At 39.3% G+C, this 22283-nt stretch overlaps 1 protein-coding gene across 5 annotated transcripts; it reads right to left on the bottom strand.

The window, feature by feature from the left end:
- Positions 1-1260: 1260 nt before the first annotated feature.
- LOC119820853 (zinc finger protein 883-like) lies at positions 1261-21338 on the bottom strand. 5 transcript variants are annotated; one of them, XM_038339517.1, is made up of 6 exons: positions 21181-21338; positions 19636-19726; positions 7028-7147; positions 6776-6867; positions 3752-3878; positions 1261-3183 (listed from the first exon to the last, which is right to left on the bottom strand). In XM_038339517.1, the coding sequence occupies exons 3-6, from the start codon at positions 7050-7052 to the stop codon at positions 1316-1318; spliced, it is 2112 nt and encodes a 703-aa protein (XP_038195445.1). In that variant the 5' UTR covers positions 7053-7147; positions 19636-19726; positions 21181-21338; the 3' UTR covers positions 1261-1315. The 5 variants fall into 5 exon arrangements, with proteins under 5 accessions (XP_038195445.1, XP_038195447.1, XP_038195446.1 ...); XM_038339519.1 differs by having other exon boundaries at positions 6791-6867; XM_038339518.1 differs by lacking the exon at positions 21181-21338 and adding an exon at positions 20145-20239.
- Positions 21339-22283: the final 945 nt, after the last annotated feature.

Below are 22283 nucleotides of genomic sequence, written 5' to 3'. Positions count from 1 at the left end.
TCATTTTTCTGTGGGTCCTGCATATCCAGTTCATATAGCATACTATCAAGCAGTCCAGGCAAGAGCAATTTCTTGCCTAATTGGCTAATAAACTCCATGAGGATCTTCGATGCCCATCATCCTCTTGAAGTAGATTGGTGCTGCCAGGAGCAGATGTTTCTCATTATCATGAGAAGTCCTAAGTTCTTAAAACATTTTAAATGCCATATTCTGTTAGTCTTTGAAAGATCTGAAGAATACCTATCCATGGAAATATATTTCTGTACATCCAGAAAACCTAACTAGCATGACTGCAAGCTTAACTATTACAGATCACTATCCATTAACTTATATTTCTTAATTATATATTACATTATAAATGAGCTGCATAAACACAATACCTTAATCAAGAGCAGAAATATACATGTAATAAAATTGACCTTAAATTTCTATCAACAAACCAAGATCCATACAAATGCAAAGCATTCATCTCTATATCACATCCCCCTTTAATTGAAAACAAACACTTATAAACAATATTTGGGGGGCTGGAGAGATGGCTCAGTGGTTAAGAGCATTGCCTGCTCTTCCAAAGGTCCTGAGTTCAATTCCCAGCAACCACATGGTGGCTCACAACCATCTGTAATGGGGTCTGGTGCCCTCTTCTGGCCTGCAGGCAAATGCACAGACAGAATATTGTATACATAATAAATAAATAAATAAATATTTAAAAAGAAACCAATATTTGGGAATTTGGGTGAACTCTCCAAACTGCTTCCTGCTTTTTGTTGGGTGGGGTATTTTGGAGGGTTCACGAAAACCTTTTGGAGGTCTTTGTTCATCAAACCACATTAGTCTGGAAGGAATCCACAGGTTCTCATCCTCTGTGTAAACAAAAGCAGAACCTCTTTCCCAAAGGAACATATCCTTAGAACCAAATTTTGGAGTCAAGATACCTTTAAAATATATGTTGGTTTAGCTTGGCAGCCCGTACAATGAAATGTCTCTCTGTGCTGAGCTCATTCATAGTCAAAAATTAATATATATATTTATATATATCTATAATTTAGATTTTCTGTGTATATTCCATCTTCATGTAGATTTTTTTCTTACTCTATTACTTTTTCCACAAGTTTAATATTTTATCTTTACTCCTTTAATCTATGACTATACTCTTTTATATTATAACTGTCTATACTTCTTTTCCTCTCTTTCAAGTCTATGTACATTTATCCAATACTGTGACCCATTTAGACGTTTTTTTAATCTGAATTTGTCTTTACTGCATGTGCATCTGTAATTCTTCTCTGTCCAGGAGTGCTTTCTTTTTTTAATGCTAAGTGGGTGTGGCTAGGACCAACTCATATTCATATTTTTTTCTAGTATGGATCTTGTTGTGCCTTGTAAGAAGAGAACGCTGGGAAAAGGACTTGTCACATTCATCACATTTGTAAGGTTTCTCTCCAGTGTGGATTCTGTAATGGGTTTTAAGGTTTGATAACCAATAAAAGGACTTGCCACACTCTTCACATTTAAAGGATTTCACCCCAGCATGAATTTTTTGATGAGCTTTAAGACTTGAGCAGTGGTTAAATGATTTGTCACATTCTCCACATTTGTAAGGCTTCTCTCCAGTGTGGATTCTGGAATGTCTTTTAAGGTTTGACAACCAATGGAAGAACTTACCACATTCATTGCACTTGTATGGTTTCTCTCCAGTGTGGACTCTATAATGTTCCTTAAGTCTTGACAACAAATAAAAGGATTTACCACAGTCTTTACATGAGTAAGGTTTCTTCCCAGTATGAATTTTATAATGTGTACTAAGAGCTGTGCAGTGGGTAAAGGCTTTGCCACATTCCTTACATTTGTAAGGCTTCTCTCCAGTATGGATTCTGTTATGGTTTTTAAGTTTTGACAGCTGAGAAAAGCACTTACCACATTCCTTACATTTGTAAGGTTTCTCTCCAGTATGGGTTCTACTGTGGCTTTTAAGGTGTGACAACACATAAAAACATTTGCTGCACTCTTTACACTTGTAAGGTTTTTCATCAGCATGAGTTTTATGATGTCTTCTAAGAGCTGTGCAGTGGGTAGAGCATTTGTCACATTCTACACATTTGCAAGATTTCTCTCCAGTATGGGTTCTATAATGGCTTTTAAGTCTTGACAACTGAGAAAATGATTTCTCACATTCTCCACATTTGTAAGGTGTCTCTCCAGTATGTATTCTGTAGTGGCTTTTAAGGCCCGACAACCAATGAAAGAATTTACCACATTCACTGCACTTGTATGGTTTCTCCCTAGTGTGGACTCTGTAATGTTCCTTAAGTGTTGACAACAGAGAGAAGGCTTTACCACAGTCTTTGCATTTGTGGGGTTTCTCCCCAGTATGAATTTTCTGATGTGTACTAAGACCTGTGCAGTGGGTAAAGGCTTTGCCACATTCCTTACATTTGTAAGGTTTCTCTCCAGTATGGATTCTGTAATGGTTTTTAAGTCTAGATAACCGAGAAAAGCACTTACCACATTCCTCACATTTGTAAGGTTTCTCTCCAGTATGGACTCTGTAATGGTTTTTAAGTCTAGATAATCGAGAAAAGCCCTTATCACATTCATTACACTTGTAAGGTTTCTCTCCAGTATGGATTCTGCAATGGGTTTTAAGGTGAGAAAACCACTTAAAAGACTTACCGCATTCTTTACATTTCCATGGTTTCTCTGCAATATGAAGTCGCTCATGTGTACTGAGGCTTGAACAGCATTTCCCACAATTGTGTGCTTTGTCTCCACTATGGATTCTTTGCTGAACAAGTCTGGGTGCAGAACCCAGAAGTTTATCACTTTCTGCATACTTGTGTTCTATCTTTATAGTGTGAATACTCGGATTTAGACTATTATTGGAAGATAAACATTTGCCACAGTCTTCATATTTGAAAAGTTCTTTTCCAGTGTGCACACTTTCACGTCTGTTTAGGTTTGATGAGTCAGTGGAGGAATCCCTGTGGTTACCACATGTGCAGTTGCTGCGGTTTTCTGCAGAATCACTTGTGTCATAAGGTGTACAAAGGGAGGATTCATGAAGCATTTTGCCAAGCTGATTATATTCGTAAGATTTCTCTTGGATATTCACATGCTGACATATAATATAGTCTGAGTCTTGATCCAAGACGTTCTCGTATTTACCACACACGCAATGGTTCTCTGGGAAATGAGCACAATTAGAGACAATAGGGATAGACTCATGAGTAAGATTCAATAGCTGATGTCACCTTAAGTTCTTTAAGACAAGTAATATTTAGAATAGGGTCTTAGTGGAGAGCCTTTTACTTTCCCTATCATTATATGAATGGTAAGAACCTCCATTTTGATCTTCATCACACTGTGGGGACTGATAACAGAATTCTCACTCTTATCTAAATAGCATTACTTGTAGAAGGTATGACAAATAGATGATGAAAAAAAATAATGAACTTTCAGAAAAAAGTTCATTGAAGGAGTATATTTAAAATATCTCTCTTTAAAATCTTTTTCCCACAAAATAATTAACAGTTTAATGCAATACTAAAATGAAAATATTCAACTTACTAAGTGTATTGGAATGTATATCTCTTCCACACATTTAACATTCAATGTTTCATTAAAAACTTGGTAAGATAGTTGGAGAGATGGGTCAGCAGTTAAGAGCATTTATTGTTTTCTCAGATGACTTTATACACCTATAAACCAAGTAAATACAAAAGATCGAATTCTGTAAGAAAAATGTTCTCACCAACAAAGACCAGGTTGCTGTAATTCTCCAACATCACATCAATGTACAAAGCCCTCTGAGTAGAGTCTAGGTATTCCCACTCCTCCTGGGAGAAGTTCAAAGCCACGGCCCCAAATGTTAGCAGACCCTGTAATGGATATTTAAGAGTTTTACTGGGCTGGAGAAATGGCTCAGAGGTTAAGAGCACTGGCTGTTCTTCCAGAGGTCCTGAGTTCAATTCCCAGCAACCACATGGTGGCTCACAGCCATCTATAATGAGATCTAGTGCCCTCTTCTGGCATGCAAGCATACATGGAAGGAATGTTGTATACATAATAAATAAATAAATTTTAAAAGAGTTTTACCATGTGCTGCTGGGGAGAATGCTTTCCTAGTAAAAGAAGTATAGGAACCTAGGAACATTTTGTGATATAGATGAGGCAGGAAAATTAATTTTTAAAAAAGATTTATTTATTCATTATGTAAACAGTGTTCTGTCTTCATATATACCTGCATGCCAGAAGAGGGTGCCAGATCTCATTATAGATGGTTGTGAGCTACCATGTGGTTGCCTGAAATTGAATTTAGAATCTCTAGAAGAGCAATCAGTGCTCTTAACCTCTGAGCCATGTCTACAAGCCCTGGAAAATTATTCTTTAATATGGAATGTAGACATAGTTTAGCAGTCAAAACTACTGTTTGCTCTTCCAGATGCTCTGGGTTTCGTTCCCAGGACCTAGATGGCATCCCATAACCACCTGTAGTTTCAGTTCCACATAATCCATTGCCTTCTGAGGGCATGTAAGTAGGACATAGACATACATGCAGGCTAAAATACTCATAATATAAAATTAAAATAAAATTAATTGTATATTCTAACTTTGAGTGCTGTACAGCAGTTTTCTGAGAATTTGAAACATTCTGCCGGCAGAAAAACTCGTTAAACAGGAAGTAAACAACTCACAACTGTCAATGAAACTGAACAAATTCCTTAGGTTCCTCCCTCCCTCCCTCCTTCCCTCCCTCCTTCCCTCCCTCCCCAAAAGTATATGAAGAGTAAAGACTGCTGAAAGCTATTCTGACTTCGCAAGTCGAGCTGCAAAGATTTTCAGATGAGCACAGGCACGGCCCTCTCCCCTTCAAGAGACCAGCCTAGCAGCCTCAGCTGAGCTGCCTAGAAGAGGCTCTGGCCAAATGAGTCACCAGGAAATGATACCCTCCAACTTGTTGCACTGCTGGCAAGCAATACAGTCTGCTCCAGGTTTCCCGGATTTGTGAGATGTCATCCATGCTTGGGGATGGGCTTTGGAGATGCAGTGTCTGAGTCATTTCTACTTCTATAAGTAACCCTAGTAAAATTCATTGGTTCAGCAAGTTGGTGATATCCATGTAACATGGGCTCCCTTTATGTGTGTGCACATACTTATGTGTACATGTGCATCTCTCCAGTTTGTCACATAATACTGAAAAAAGAATGACATTATAGTCCCACAGATGATATACTTTTAGGAAATATAAGATAAAAATTTAAGGTTTAGAAATAGAAATCTACCATTTATGAAATAGGAGTTTATGTCATATGGGTTCACAGTGTCACATCTCAGATGAAAAGTTTGTGACAAGCAAAATTGTGTCTCTAAATGCTACAACTGTGTTGATACAGCCTTTTCTCATAATCTCCAACTATGAAAAACAGTAGCTTCAGCAAAAGAGAAAAAGAGGTGGTAGGAGAGCCTTTCTCCTCTGGAGGAAAAGACCAGGACAATATAACTAAGAGGAATCTTCATTTCTGCATGAAATGTGATGGCTTATGTACATTACTCAACAGTCTCAAGAAAATTCTTACTGACATATTCCACATGTTTTCACATAAAGACTCACAATCATGAGAGGCTACACAATAGGTCACTGTCTAAAAAGCACACAGAAGAAAAAGTGAACATATTCATTTCTCTAGTTTGGGAAGTTACCCCTGATCATCGGAACCAAGAGAATGATGTGAGCAGGAACAAACTCTTCTGAGACAAATAGAAATCAGGTGTCAACAAATACAGGCACATCATCACTGTGATATCAAATGCCAAAGGGAGAAACAGCAGACACAGTGTGCATCTCCTTACAGAAATACCAATTTCACGGCATGATCAAGGCTCTCTGGCCTGCCATCTTCAGCACTTTCTAGAGAGTTTAACTATTTAGCGATAGGATCCAATGTGGATCCAAATAGCACATCTCGGAGTTTTTTTCCAAAACATTATTAGAGATTCTAGCAAGAAACTCAAGGTGGCCAAATGTGGAAACCTAACACATCCCTCAAGTGGAACCTACATGGCACACGAGGCCCTAACTAATATATGAATAACAAATCCATCCTTTATAGCAATGAAACCACAACACATTTGTTTGAGCACTTGTCACAATGGAAATGCAGGTCTTACTTTCATTGTGAATATTTGCCCTCACACAAAGTCTGGAGAAAACTGGAGAAAATGCTGTGGTACACAGTAGACATGTATTTAAAGAGTCAATCTTCACTACAGGTGGTGGGAGGGGGAATACATGGGAAACAAACATTTCAGATGGTAACTATCAGAAGCAGAGAATGAAACATTTTCCAGGTGTCTTACCTAGGGTTTCTATTGCTGTCAAGAGACACCATGAGGAGGCAACTCTTAGAAAGGAGAACATTTCACTGGGGCTAGCTTACAGTTTCAGAGGTTTAGTCCATTTTTGTAATGACAAGAAAAATGGCGGCATGCAGGCATGGTGCTAAAGGAGCTGAGAGTTCTACATCTTGATGCATAGGCTGCAAAGTGACACTGGGCCTAGCTTGAGCATCTGAGACCTCAAAGTCCACTGCTACAGTGACACACTTCTTCCAACAAGGTCACGCATACTCCAACACTGCCACACCTCCTAGTAGTGCTGCTCCCTATGAGACAAGCAGTCAAACACGAGTCTATGGCGGTCAATCCTATTCAAACCGCCACACAAAATTTTAATATATAACAAGTCTTAAAGGAAAAAAGTGAACACAACACTAACCTGGGAGGTACTTACTGGAGAAGTGGTCATTTCTTCTCGTTGCTCTGCTCTGACTTTCCATTTCAAGAACAATGACTGGACCCCTTCTTGCCCTTTCATATCAGGTGTCAAAAATGCAAAACAAATATTAATACTAAACTCTGTTAAGGAACAATGTCAAACCACATAAAAAGACCCAAATACCAGACTAATACCAGATGTACAGTCAATAATTCTAAAGCAAGGAGAGAATGGAAAAATATATTTAAATACCTGAAAGAAAATAACTGCCAGCCATGTTCTTGCAGTCAGAAAAATGATCTCTTAAAACTGACAGAGAAGTATGTTTGAAGATAGTCAGGAGTTAACGCACGTCATTCCTCTTAAGCAGCACTGCGGATTAGAGGCAAAATATACAAAGATCAGTCAAAAAGAATTATCTATGAGACCACCGGAAATATGTGAGGAACAGAAGAAGAGAGGGGACCCGAGGAGTAGCTGACTATCTCCGACACACTAAACCAGAAAACTACCAAGTTTAACAAGGAAGGAATAAAAATGTTACTTACAATCCAACCAGCCACATCAAAAATACCACAGAGAATAAAAACCATATGATAAAAATCCCAGTAGGAGCTGAAAATGGCATTTGACAAAGTTCAAAAAAGCCTCATGGTAAACTTCTAAACAAACTAGGGATGGGCAGTAATGGCACATGCCTTTAATTCTAATACCCAGGAGGTAAAGACAGGCATACCACTACAAGCCTGAGGTAAATTCTAATACTCAGGAGGTAAAGACAGGCATACCACTACAAGCCTGAGGTTAATTCTAATACTCAGGAGGTAAAGACAGGCATACCACTACAAGCCTGAGGTCCCTCTGTTCTACAGAGTGACTTCTAGGACAACCACGGCTACACAGAAACCCTGATTTGAAAAACAAAAACAAAAAAAAAAACTAAGAATAAATGGAATCCAGGTCAACATAATGAGAGGTACACGTGTCAACATTTATAGCAGAAAGAAAAAAATCAAAAATAGCATTACTTCAAAACCTATATTAAAAATACATGTGCTCTGTGGTCTCACATAATAATTATAAGAGCAAGCTGAAAATTTTGATAAAACAATAAAGAATGAAGAAACAGAAGACATACAGATAAGAAAGGATGATATGATAATCTACTTAAAACCTCCTTACAGCCACCGCGAGAAACTCTTAGACATGATAAATGCTTCACATAATATTGAAGAATACACAATTATACTAGAAAAGCTGCTCCTTCTTCTATATGCCAACCATGGGACACATTGCTTTTTTAAGAAACAAAGTAGGAAAGTAACCCATTCACAGTTACTGTAAAACACTTAGGAATAGCCCAATGATGCTGGCACACGCCTTTAATCCCAGCACTTTGGAGGCAGAGGCAGGTAGATCTCTGTGAGTTCGAGGCTAGTCTAGTCTACAGAGTGAGTTCCAGGACAGCCAGGGCTACAAAGAGAAAACCTGTTTCAAAAACCAAAACCAAAGCCGGGCGGCGGTGGCGCACGCCTTTAATCCCAGCACTCGGGAGGCAGAGGCAGGCGGATCTCTGTGAGTTCGAGGCCAGCCTGGTCTACAAGAGCTAGTTCCAGGACAGGCTCCAAAGCTACAGAGAAACCCTGTCTCGAAAAACCAAAAAAAAAAAAAAAAACCAAGCAACCAGTGACCTAGGAATATGCCTAAACAACAACTTAATAAATGCCTATAATGAAAAGTTAAGACACTGAAGAAGAAAATGAAATTCTATGCACATTCACTGTGAAAAGTGACATGGGGTAAATGGCTAAATCACTAACACCTGCAGTCTACAGAGTCAATGTAATCCCCATGTGCAAAATACTGACATTCTTCACAGAAGCAGAGAACACTTTCTAAAAGTTATATGCAAACAGGAAAAATCACATCTATCCAGATAGCCCTGGGGGTATCACAGGACCTGACAGGAAAATCACAGATACCCAGATCAATCCTTGGCATAATTCTGGGGTATCCCAGGACCTGACTTCAAGTTACAAAACCGTCACCATCAGCCACTTTCAGAGACCAAGTGACAAAGGCAACATGGTTCTGCACATAAACAAACATGTAAGAAATTGAAAAGAGCACAGAACTCACAGGAAAGACAGCTAATTTATGTCAAAAAAGTACCAATGAAAGGAGAGAACACCCTGAACACACTGTATTGGCAAAGGGACAATCCACATGCAGAAAAATGACACCAGATCCATGTCTCTCACCCTACATAAAAATCAGTTCAAACTAGATCAAGGACCTACCTGGAAAATTTGAGAGGCTGCAAGTCTTCAAGGAAGATATAATTTAATGCTTAATAATTCAGGAATAAGCAAACAGTAAAAGAGCTTCCAGAAGCACAGAAATTAAGCAGAAAAACAAAACAAAATAAAACTGACCATAAGATTTCATGGAGAAAGAACTGCAAGTGCAGCAAAAGAAAATATCAAAAGAGTGCATGGGAACCAAAGGAGTGTGGGCTTGGACTCTCAGCCTCATGGTTCTCAACATGTGGGTCGTGACCCCTTCAGGAGTTGAACAACCATTTCACAGGGGGAGCCTAAGACCACTGGAAAACAGATATGATTCTTAACAGTAGCAAAATTACAGTTATGAAGTAGCAATGAAAATAACTTCATGGTTTGTATTCACCACAACAGGAGGAACTATATGAAATGGTCATAGCATTAGGAAGGTTGAGAACCACTGCCTTAGCAGTTTTTCTTGATACAGGGGAAATATATAAAATATTACACAAATGGAAACACCTGGAGCCCATGTCATTTAATATAAAAAATGGTTTTACCAAAAAACTAAAGAGAGATGGCTCAGTAAGTAGTTAAAGGGCACTGGCTGGTCTTCCAGAGGATCTAGGTACAATTCCCATCGACACAAGTTACTCCAATTAGGGGAATCTATCGACCTCTTCTGGCCTACACAGGTATACAGACATGCATTCAGACAAAATATTCATACACAAAAAATAAACTAACAACTTCTTTTTAAAAATAAAAACAGAAGTTAAAGGGGGGCTGGAGACATGGTTCAGTGGGTAAGAGCACTTACTCTGTTTCAGTTCCCAGGCTCACATGATAGCTTACGACCATGTGTGACTGGCATTCCTTGTGTGACAGGCGGTAAATCTGAACAGTGATATAGAGAAAGAGTAGGTGGAATCAAGGAGACACCATGTAGCTGTCAAAGGAGAAAGATGCCAGGACCTTACTGGTAAACCACAGCCTCATGGCAATACATAGATTAATAGAAATGTGTTAATTTAAAATGTAAGAGCAAGTTAGGAATATGCCTGAGCCATTGGCCAAACAGTGTTGTAATTAATATCATTTCTGTGTGATTATTCGGGTCTAGGCAGCCAGGAAATGAAAGCACATTTGTTGCCTACAGACATGATATATACACAAAGGACCTGTAGGTTAAAAATAGAGAAATGAAATAAATAAGAGAAAACTTAAAGAAGAAAATTCCCCTTTTAGGCTCCCTCCAAAGATGCCAATAAGTTCATTTTCTGGAAATCATGATGCAGTCTTGAGGTGGGAAAGCATCATAGATGAACAACTGAGCACTGTGTTCTTCATATGGCTTCTCTAAGGCAAGAGTGCAATGTTTAATGGCAGCATCAAACAATTACAGCTCAGGCAAAAGTGCTTTCATATTGACAGAGGACATGGGAACTCTGTATGTTCTGAGGCTAAATACAGAAATCATTTTCAGTGTGAACACAGTCACAATTCCAAAACAGTCACTTCCTGAGAAGAGGTTTGAGGGGCTCTACAGTTTTCCATCATGCACATTGATGTTGGCTTTTCTAGAGGTTAGAAAAATACCTAGACTACAATATCCGACTCTGTGAATACACTATTCACCATGTATGATGGAGGACTCTCATTGGTTAATAAAGAAACTGCCTTGGCTTTTTGATAGGGCAGGATTTAGATAGATGGAGTAGACAGAACAGAATGCTGGGAAGAAGGGAAATTAGTCAGATGCCATGCCTCTCCTGAGTGAGACAGACGCCATGGAGCCAGCCACCAGGTCAGACACGCTGAATCTTTCCCAGTAAGACACCACCTCATGGTGCTACACACATTACTAAATATGGGTTAAAGCAAGATGTGAGAATTAGCTAATAAGTGGCTGAAAGTAATGGGCCAGGCAGTGTTTAAATGAATACAGTTTGTGTGTTGTTATTTCGGGTTTTAAGCTAGCTGTGCGGGAGTCAGGCAGGACGAAAAGCAGGCCTGCTCGCCTCATCACTACACATGTATACCATGCTGTCTTAGAGAACAGACACAGCAAGCAATGGCTCAGTCTATCTGGCAAACATCTCAATATGGCACACCTCTCATCAGATCTACTTAGAGCCAACCTAATCACCACCTAAGCAGACCTTACCCTGTTCGCTGAATTAAAGTGTACCTTCCCAACTTACTCCTCTTCTCAAGTTGCACTTGTTTTCAGTATTAATTGCATTCACACTTTTGTATGAGAATACCTGTCACCAGCAACCTTTCTGAAACTATGCAAAAGGTCAATATGTGGTGTTAAGCAGAATGTCTGTGTGCTAAACTGCTTTAGGAAAAGTCCTCATTAATGTGGAGGGCTTGGCGGAACCCACCTAATGGCTGCCAGGGAAAAGAGAATGAAGGGACATGGATAAAGCTTATTCTTCTAAGGAATGCCCTTAGAATGATAATCTCTCTAAGATCAATAATGAAACAAAGGCATTATATGTTTATTCCCTGTGATTTGGAAGACTTTTTTCTACTAAATTTTCTTTAATATTGAAATACCAGGCATGTGCAAAGTTCTTAATAAAAAGTGTCCAAAGTAAAATAAAGCTCTAGGAATCAACCATGAATATGTATGAGTTACTTGAAGGACTCAAAAGACATTCACTGAGCTATGGCAACTCTATGAAATTAGGAAATTAGTGCTAAAACAACAAAATCAAGACGGAAACAGATTGTAGTTCTGATATCTACAATACAGGGCGATAGGAAAGAAATTCTCAAACCTGAAAAAAGAAGCATACGTAATTCAAGACCTCCACTAATACCTCTTAGAAAAAAACTGGAGAAGATACAACTGAAGAATTCATTGTTTTTAAACTAACAAAAGGAGAAATCTGATAAGCAGCAACAGAAATGGAATGTGATGGTTATTCTTTGTTGCCAACTTGACAAATCTGGCATTAACTGAAACTCAAGTGGCTGGGTATACCAGGGAGGGATTTTTTTTTCTTACTTGAATCAGTTGAAGTGGGAAAATCCACTTTTAATGTGAGATCTTTTGAGGTGGGAAGATCTACTTTTAATCTAAGCCATACCTCCTCCTGGCAGCCTATATAAAGGACATGAAAAAAGAAGCTTGCTCTCTTTGCTTGCCTGACCTTGCTGTCATTGGTAAGGCCATTCCTTCACTGGCATTAAAGCCTACTTCTCAAGAATTCCAGCCAGCTGAGACACCCAGCTTTATGAACTGAGCAACTTCTGGATTCTTCCCATTGGTTGGACAAGGTGGCCCACAGCCTGTAACACACTCTAATAAAATCCCATTCTATATCTATATCTATCTATATCTATATCTATATCCATTCATCCATCCATCTATAGATTTATTCTATCAGTTCTATTCCTCTATCTATCTATCTCTCTATCTCTATCATCTATCTATCTATCTATCTATCTATCTATCTATCTATCTATCTATACATCTATCCATTCTATCAGTTCTATTGCTCTAACTATCTATCTATCTATCTATCTATCTATCTATCTATCATCTATCTATACATCTATCCATTCTATCAGTTCTATTGCTCTATCTATCTATCTATCATCTATCTATCTATCTATCTATCTATCTATCTATCTATCTATCTATCATCTATTCATTCTATCAGTTCTGTTCCTCCAGAAAAACTCTAATACATGGTATGTGACTACAGGTGGTTCCATGAGGTCAGTGGAAGTCAGAGCCACAACACAGAATTTGACAGCAGTGCAGAGTTGAGGTGAAATGCTGCAAGATTAAAAGCTCTTCTCAGCGTCTTTGTCACTCCACTTGTGTCGCTGTATTTCATGAGCTAGCACTCACCCTAACTCTAAGAAAGTGTCCTCAAAATGTTTTTTGAGACAGTATCACTATGTAGTTCTAGCTGGTGTGCTCACTGTGTAAACCAGACTGACATCAAGTCAAAGAAATCCATCTGCCTTTTAATCTGGAGTAATGGGAGCGAATGCATACCCACTACACCTTCTCCTCCACCTTAGCCATTCTGAATAGGGTGAAAATAGGAGAATCAGTTGGTTTTGAGTTTGTAATTACCTCATGGTTAAGGATCATAAACACTTAAAAAAAATAAAGAGTGGCAGAAGAGATGGCTAAAAAGTTAAGAACAGCTTTCTGCACGACCATCAGTAGATGTCCAACAGAAAATAAACTCAGTGAAGAGCACCACATGCAGCCAACTCTCCTCAAAGAGGAACATGCATGACTTTCAGGACATTAGAAGCTCAAATGCAAAGCACTGCACTGGAGTGTGCCAGTGAGAATGTCACTCAATGTGTTTGGTTTTTCAATGCATTTCACATACATATAGTATGGAAGAAGAGTATGTTGGGTGTAACTTAAGACACAATTAACATGCAGCCCTTAATCCAACTTGTGTTACTAATGAGATGCTAAGTCCCATTTAATAATCATAAACCATTTAAGAGTGGGAACATGTCCTTTCTCTATTACATCTACTTAATCAATGAGGAGATTTTGAGATCTGGTGCCTATGGTTACAAGAAAACTGTAGTATTTAATACAATTCATTTTCCCTCCATCGCAGACTTCTCTGTAGATGAGATGCTCTGTAGATGAGACAGTTTTTTCTTATATCATAAATTTGTCCAAAATTAGGGTGGATCCTCTTAAAACTTACTGCTGAGTTCCTAGCTACATCATCAACATAATAAATCTTCCGTTGCCACATTACAAGGGGCACAGGATGGCTTCCAGCTCTGGGCTCCATGAACACAAACAATTTTATTTCTCATCCACAAGGTTCATTCCCAACTCTTCCAATCTTGACAGAGGTGTCAGCAATCCTGTGACATATCCAGGCTCCACATTTATTCTCACACTACAACTGACACCTCCAAGCTGTTTCTTTTTTTATTTTTTTATTTTTATTTTTTTATTTATTTATTATGTATACAATATTCTGTGTCTGTGTGTTTGTCTGCAGGCCAGAAGAGGGCACCAGACCTCATTACAGATGGTTATGAGCCACCATGTGGTTGCTGGGAATTGAACTCAGGACCTTTGGAAGAGCAGGCAATGCTCTTAACCACTGAGCCATCTCTCCATCCCCCAAGCTATTTCTTGTACTGTTACCTCTTCCATGCTGAGCACTGAACCAAGATTCTCTGTGAGAGTAACAAGTGCTCTTAACTCTTAACTGCTGGGCCCCTTGTTTACTCTTCCTTAACTAGTTACTGTGGAGACTTAAATCAATGAACAGTGAGAGAGAACTCATGAAGCACCTAGGACACTTTCTTAAAGTGCCAGCTCATGAATAGAGTGACACAGAAGTGGGGTGATAAAAAAATACTTAGAAGTTTTGGCAACAATAGGCTCTGGTTGTGAAAGACATTTGTCCATAGTTACGTGCCTGAGGGCTTACAAGCAAAATAACAAATCAGTCTGAAACAGTATGCAGAAAGGGATAAGAAAGGCTGTGTAGAAATCAATGTAATAAAGATTCAATGAACAATACCAGGAGCCAATGCTTCAGACTTGCTTCTTTGATGAAATAAAAGGACCAACAAAGTATTCTTTCCCTAATCTGCAAGAAGAGAGGAAATCTCTAAGTAATGGAATTAGACTGAAAGGGGGGCATAGCAAAAGATACCCATGATATCTGTGTTACTGCATGGACTCCTGAGGAAAGTCATCTCAAACAAACTGGAAATTTAGAAGAAAATGATGAGTTTCTAGAACTAACCTTCTCTGTCATGAAACTAGAATAGATCTGACACAAACACTGGAATCTTAGCCCTAATGATCTCTTCAAAAAATATTCCAGAACTAGCCAAGTGCCTTTAATTCCAGCACTCAGAAGGCAGAGGCAAGTGGCTTTCTATGAGTTCAAGGCCAGTCTGGTCCACAAGAGTGAGTTCCAGGACCATCAGTGACTGGACAGATTCAGCAATAAATTCTCTAAAGGGACAAAATATCCTATAAAAACAAGCCAGACCAGTTGTCTGACTAAAAATAGACAAGACTCTCTCTGAACTATACAGAAACAAAGGTCAGCAATGGAAATGAATCAAAGAACTGGATATTAATCCATATACTTTTGAACATGTGATTTTTGACAAAGCAAAAAGTATTAGATGGAAAAAAGGATATTTAACAAATGGTGCTGACATAACTGGATATCAACATGTAGAAGAATGAAAATAGATCCATATCTATCACCATGCACAAAACTCAAGTCCAAATGGATCAAAGACCTCAACATAAAGCCAGCCACACTGAACCTTATAGAAGAGAAAGTGGGAAGTACACTTGAACACATTGGCATAGGAGACCACTTCCTAAATATAACCCCAATAGCACAGACACTGAGAGAAACAATTAATAATTGGGACCTTCTGAAACGGAAAACCTTCTGTAAAGCAAAGAACATGGTCAAACAAGACAAAACAACAGGTTACAGAATGGGAAAAGATCTTCACCAAACCCACATCAGACAGAGGGCTGATATTCAAAATATACAAAGAACTTAAGGAATTAATCATTAAAAGAAAAAATAATCCAATAAAAAAAATGGAGACCTAAACAGAGAACTCTCAACAGAGGAATCTAAAATGGCTGAAAGACACTTAAGGAAATGCTCAACATCCTTAGTTATCAGAGAAATGCAAATCAAAACAACTCTGAGATTCCATCTTACACCTGTAAGAATGGCCAAGATAAAAAACACTGATCACAACTTATGCTGGAGAGTTTGTGGGGAAAAGGGAACACTCCTGCATTGCTGGTGGGAGTGCAAGCTGATAGAGCCCCTTTGGATATCAGTGTGGCGATTTCTCAGAAAATTAGGAAACAACCTTCCTCAAGATCCAGCAATACCACTTTTGGGTATATACCCAAAGGATGCTACAAGGACATGTGCTCAGCTTATGTTCATAGCAGCAATGTTCATCATAGCCAGAACCTGGAAACAGCCTAAATGCCCCTCGATCGAAGAATGGATAAAGAAAATGTAGTACATTTACATAATGAAGTACTACACAGCAGAAAAAAATAATGACATCTTGAAATTTGCAGGCAAATGGATGGAGCTAGAAAACATCATTTTTCATAAGGTAATCCAGACCCAGAAAAACAATTATCATATGTACTCACTCATAATTGGTTTTTAAACATAAAGCAAAGAAAACCAGCCTACAAATCACAATCCTAGAGAATCTAGACAACAATGAGGACCCTAAGAGAAATATACATGTATCTAATCTCCATGGGAAGTAGAAAAAGACAAGATCTCCTGAGTAAATTGGGAGCATGGGGACCTTGGGAGAGGGTAGAAGTGAAGGGGAGAGACAGGGAGGGGAGCAGAGAAAAATGTAGAGCTCAATAAACGTCAGTTTAAAAAAAAAAGAAACAGAGGTCAGGTTGGTTTCATGCCAGAGATGCAAGTGTTTCAGAAAGACATACAAAGCAATCAATGTAAAACAGCAAATATCTATACTCAGTGAGAGAAGAAACATGATCATGTTAACAGAGCCATAAAAGGCCTGTACAAAATACCACATTTGCTCAGTATAAAAGCTCCGAAGACACAAACCTCAACACCATAAACACTAGAAGCCATAAACCTATATCCAACATTCCACTCAAGGAGGAAAACTGCAATCATTCTACTCTAGTCAGGACAGAGACAAAGGTGTTGGCTCCTTCCACACCAACTCAACGCAGTGCATCAACTGTTATCCAGACCAAGAAGAAGAGAGAAAAACGTATAGTGCTCAATATAGGAAAGTCAAGGAGCTGTAGAGGTGGTTCAGAGCTTAAGAGCACTGACTCCTCTTCCAGAGGACCTGGGTTCAATTCCAAGCACCCACATGGCACCTCACAACTGTCTGTAACTCCAGTTCCAAGGGATCTGACACCCTCACACAGACATACATGCAGCCAACGAATAAATATCAAAATTAATCCTTACAAAAACCTGTAAAAATATAAGTGAATAGGAAATACCAATGCCTAGTTGGAGGCAAAATTTCAATCTTCTATGCAACAATCTTCCAATAAGAGAAGCTTGTTGGGGATCACCCAGACTGAACCATCAACTAGAGTGTTTGCATGGAACTGACCTAATTCCTTTGCACCTATGTTACAGTTGTGTGGCTTGGTCTTCTTGTGGAATTCCTAATAGGGAGAGCAGGGGCTGTCTGTGACTCTGTTGCCTGCTTTGGGGACCCATTCCTCTAATTGGTTGCCTCATCTAGCCTTAAAAGAAGAGGAAGTACCTAATTTCACTGCAACTACCTAATCTCACTGCAACTTGATATACCTCAGCTGACTGATATATATGGGAGGCCTGCCTTTTTTTTTTAAGGAGAAAGGAAGAGGAGTGGATGGGGGCAGGGAGGAAGAGGGAAAGTTGGGGAAAGACTGGGAAGAAACAAGGTGAGGAGGAAAAACAGTGATGGGGATGGGGAAAAAGTAATTAAAAAATAAAAAGAAAACCTTTGTGCTTACATAAAACTAGATAGACTTTTTTTAAAAAGGTTTTTTAAATTTTTTTGTTTTGTTTTTAATTTTTTGAAATTTTTTGGATTTCTCTGTGTAACAATCCTGGCTATCCTGAAACCCTCTTTGTAGCCCAGGCTGGCCTCAAACTCACAGAGATCCACCTACTTCTGCCTCTTGAGTGCTGTTACTAAGGGCATGCACCACGATGCCTGGCTCAAAACTACATTTTTCTAATGGAAAAAAAAAACAAAAAACAAAAAAGCCTAAACAAGCAAAAGAAAGACCTCTCCAGTAAACTCTTTAGTTATTTGAAGGAACTGAATAAACCACTGGAAGATGGAAAGAATTTCCATGTACACAGAATGGGACAGTACTGTGACAAGAACAATACCAATGAAAAATATTAACTCAAACTTCATGACAATCAAACTCCCCATGATACAGTACAGAGAGTCCTACAAATTTCCACAGTAGCACACAGACCCTGAGAGTACAGTGCAGCCCACAGGGCAGAGGTTTTGTTATCCCAACTTTGACTCTAGATGAGACTGCAGAACCATATGACCAATAACACCATGGGAGCGGCAAAAGAACAGACACACAGCTCTGTACACTACAGCAACAGATGGAGAACTAGACCAACAGCAGCGACCATGGCAATGCCACCAAAATACTACACATTTTTTGCACAATAGGCAGCCTCGTGAACCAATGGTGTTGGGAAAAGTTATCTATCTACACAGAAAATATGAACTTGGATCCTAGTCTCTGCCACTGTACAATGAACCACAGCCTTCAAGGATGATCTGGAATAGTGAAACCTGCACAGAAACAGAAAGTAGAAATATGCCCATATGTGGACGTCGGAAACTTGTCTCTGAACAGAACAGCACATCACCAGGACACAAAAGCACAAACTGGCAAACAGGACTGTATGCAATATGAATGCATTTCAGTTTTCAAATACAAAAAGCAATGAAAGGGAGAAAACAGACACTGATACAGGGAAGCTCCAACATTCACTATCCATTGATGCATAAGAAAATCAGACAGAAACCAATAATGCCTAGCAGGTATCCAGAATCTAAACCATGCAATAGTAGGAGATTCTCAGGTAGAGTTCTCTAACTTCAAGAAATACTCTCCACTGTGCTCATGTCCTAGAATTACCAATTTTTTTTAATTTTAAAAATTAGTAAATGTCAATGTTTCAAAAACTCTCTTCTCAAAGAATCTGGAACATAGAAACCAACAGCAGGTAGAAAACAAAATACACTAAAGGCAACTGAATAGTGATTTATTGCTAGCATGTGCTCATTCAAACATGTAAAGACAGTATAGGGGAGGTATGGGTACTATAAAGATTCTAAGTAATTTGTACCCAAATCTTACAGGTATGTTTTTTAGAAACAGAGAAAATGATCCTAAAATACACAAACTTATGAGAAACCACAGACTTCAAAAATTATGAAAGCAGGAACAAACCTAGAGGTGGTTTCAAAATATATTAAAATTATAGTGATACAAACTGCCGAATACTGTCATGAAGACTGAAGACGGACAGCAGGGGATAGCAATGGGAAGACATGTAGATACAGTTTAGTACTCTAGAGAATAGTAAGCAATTCTTGTCAAATTCCTGCTGGCAGTATATTAGAAATGGAATAATTAACCCTAAGAGGTAGAGAACCGAAGAAAATGCAAAAAGCTCCAAAACTTTTAAGTAGGAAAAACCTAAAGGCATTGAGTGTCCTAGTTAAACAGTACATTAAAATTAAAGAAATAAAAACCATTTAATATTAGCATGAAGACACAATCAGCAATGTGAATGGAAGAAGGACAGCATCCCTTATAAGCAATGTTAAATAAAATAAGTATTCCTAGTACTAATTCTTACATAGAGATTCTTCTAAAATCTACAATAGGTATATCCTGGGATCTTTCTCAGTGGACGTCTACAGAATCTTTTCTAGTGAAACACAATGTAGTAAAACCAATTGTCCCACTTCCAGGATTACTTGAACCCCTGGTCAAACCCTCCACCATATCTGGATCTTCTGCTACTGTTTCCTCTCTCTACCTTCCAGGGCTCCTTGTTCTCCTCCACAGGTAAGCAGGTCTGGCTGAACAGTGAGAGCCCTGCATATAAAAAGGAGATTCTTCAGTGAGCACCAGGATTTCAAACACAGTACTGTGCTCAGTAGAAATAAAGGAGTCTATAAATGATCCCCCAACTGTCATACAGCGTCAGCACACTGAAAATATTTAGGGAGCATTTGGAGTTTCTGTAACTTGAATTCCACTTCTAACCACACCTCAATCAAAACCGAGTGTCTGATTTTATCATGGGACAAGAATAAAGGAAACCTACTTCTCTAAAGGACAAACACGAAAAACAGATGAAATCTCGTCAAGCTTCGCCTTTTCCTCTGAGGATTTTAATTTACTCTGTGAGGTGTGAGACTCAAACACACACAGCTCTCAAACATACAGACATAGTTATTTTCCTAGGAACCCTGAACAGGAGCAAGGAAAACCGCAAGCAAGCTGTTCTCACCCCCAGAAGCCAGACTGCTGCAGTTCTGCAACACTCAGTATCAGTACAAAACCCTATGGGCAGGTTCAGGCACTGCCCTCCTCTTCCCAAGAGAAGTCCACACTTCCTCACTGCATGTAAACAACCCTGAAGTAAAAGGCAACAGTTAGGCCATTTGACAATGCTCATAGTGCTTTTTTTTTTCCACCAGAAAAGACGCTTTCTAAATTTGTCCTTATATATTCTGTTTCCTAACTGTGGAAATAGTGTAGCCTGAAATCCTCACACTCAGCATGCATACATTTCGGGACTCTGAGGTTTGCCTTCAAACCTCAGCAAAGAACACATTATTCTATTTACATCAGTATGATACACTTCAAACGGAACATAATGGTGAGTATAAAGTTTTGTTAGTAAACGCTAAGGTTTATAATCATAACCGTGTAGCTTTCAGTGGGGTGGTGGTGGCGCATGTCTTTAATCCCAGCACTCGGGAGGCAGAGGCAAGTGGTTCTCTGTGAGTTCGAAGCCAGCCTGGTCTACAAGAACAGGGCAGGCTCCAAAGAAACCCTGTCTCGAAAGAACACACACACACACACACACACACACACACACACATATTCATAATAATATTAATATATTCGTAATATATATTAATTAAAAATTTGCAGTTATTCCTTAAGGGGCTGATAGCTAACAAGCTCTCTGGGGCAACCAAGTCTCCAAGTTAAATGCTACTCTTTTGAAAAGGGAAGGGGTAGGTCAGGGGAGTTAGAAAGTGTTTGAATTTAAATGCTAACAGTTTTTGGATTTTTTGCACAACAGCAAAAGGGACCATGTTTGCAAACATCAACGCATAAATTCAATTGTTATATGTGAGAATATTCTATGAGAGTATTTTGGAAACCGCAGAGCAATGATAAAATCAGCATATGCCCCATTTCATACGATCTCAAACTTATCTTCGAAGTAATACGCCTGCAACAAAATTGTGAGAGCGGTATCCTTAAGAGTAGCTGATCCAGCTCCTATCAGCTTCCCTCACAGCTCCTCTGACCTGGGAGATTCTAGGGCCGCCGGGCTGCGCTTCCCCCACTGCGCTGCAGACTGCTGACTTTCCCTGGCCGCCCCGCGGCGACTGCGGCTCCGGGGAGTTTCCAGGTCCCGGCGAGGCTCCGGTTTGCATTCGCCACCACTAGCAGAATACAACCGTTTCCCTGAGGACCTTCTAAAAATGGAGGGTTTTCCGGCCCCTCCCGCCTGTGTTTCTTATAGCCACCTCCGAACCTGTCCATCATAGACAGGTTCCGGTTACGTACTCCTTTGTTCCTGCCCACCCGTTGAGTTTTCCAGGCGTTCCTAGCTTGTTTTCTTTTTGCCATCACTCCTCTGGTCTAGACCAGTGTCCCTCCTCCTTGGAGACCCATCACTCCCACTGTTTCAGGCTGCCTTCCACCCAGCTCCAGCTGTCAGGCTGCCCTGGACCCGCTCTGCACAGCCTCCCCACATGCTTGCTGCTAGCCTAGAGCAGAACTGGATCTAGGAGGACGCTGCACTCCGGTATTACCCCCAAACTTCGACTTGACTAACAGCCTACTGGACTACATACACACACCAAAAAAATAACAGGCTAAATTCAGATGCCAGTGTGCCATTCATGACACAAATATGACAAGCAAAACCAAATACTGTAATTGTAGCTTGGGGAGAGACAGTTCAGGAACTTGGATTTTGAAAAGAAATGGGTGTCTCAAAAAGTCAGTGGTCAGCCCATTGCAGTAGTGGCAGGCATGCCTTCATGTAACAAAACAGCTCTCTAATTGTTTAAGACCCTCTTAACAAAAGGGAAACCATGACAGATGCTACCTACTGGTGCTGGTGAAGACATGAATCTTGGAGGAAAACTACAACCACCACTATACTAAACCAGTATAATACCTAACAAGAATCTAAACATTTTTCCTTGTACCCAGAAATAAGCAAGGTCTTTACCCCTCATCAAGAAAATTTCTCTTTGCAACAGAGATCACTACAAAAAAAACCAACAACTAATCAAATGCAGAGTTGTGGAGGTTAGACTCAATGGATTTCATTTACAAAACATTCCTGTACCTAAGACTGAAAAAATTGAAGAGGGGTATAGGAAGATTGTAAGAGTCA

Source organism: Arvicola amphibius, chromosome 8 (genome assembly GCF_903992535.2).
Source record: "Arvicola amphibius chromosome 8, mArvAmp1.2, whole genome shotgun sequence".
NCBI classification, from domain to species: domain Eukaryota; kingdom Metazoa; phylum Chordata; class Mammalia; order Rodentia; family Cricetidae; genus Arvicola; species Arvicola amphibius.
The sequence above is the reverse complement of the archived record's forward strand: the minus strand, read 5'-3'. Positions and strand labels throughout refer to the sequence as shown.

Bases quoted from the DNA above. Each gene is read 5' to 3' on its own strand.
- LOC119820853 (XM_038339517.1), bottom strand. From the start codon at position 7,052: ATGGCTGGCAGTTATTTTCTTTCAG. The intron at 6,868-7,027 runs GTATTTAAATAT...CTGATATGAAAG, and splicing joins TGGCAGTTATTTTCTTTCAG to GGCAAGAAGGGGTCCAGTCA. The intron at 3,184-3,751 runs GTGAGAACATTT...CTCATTTCCCAG, and splicing joins CAGCAACCTGGTCTTTGTTG to AGAACCATTGCGTGTGTGGT.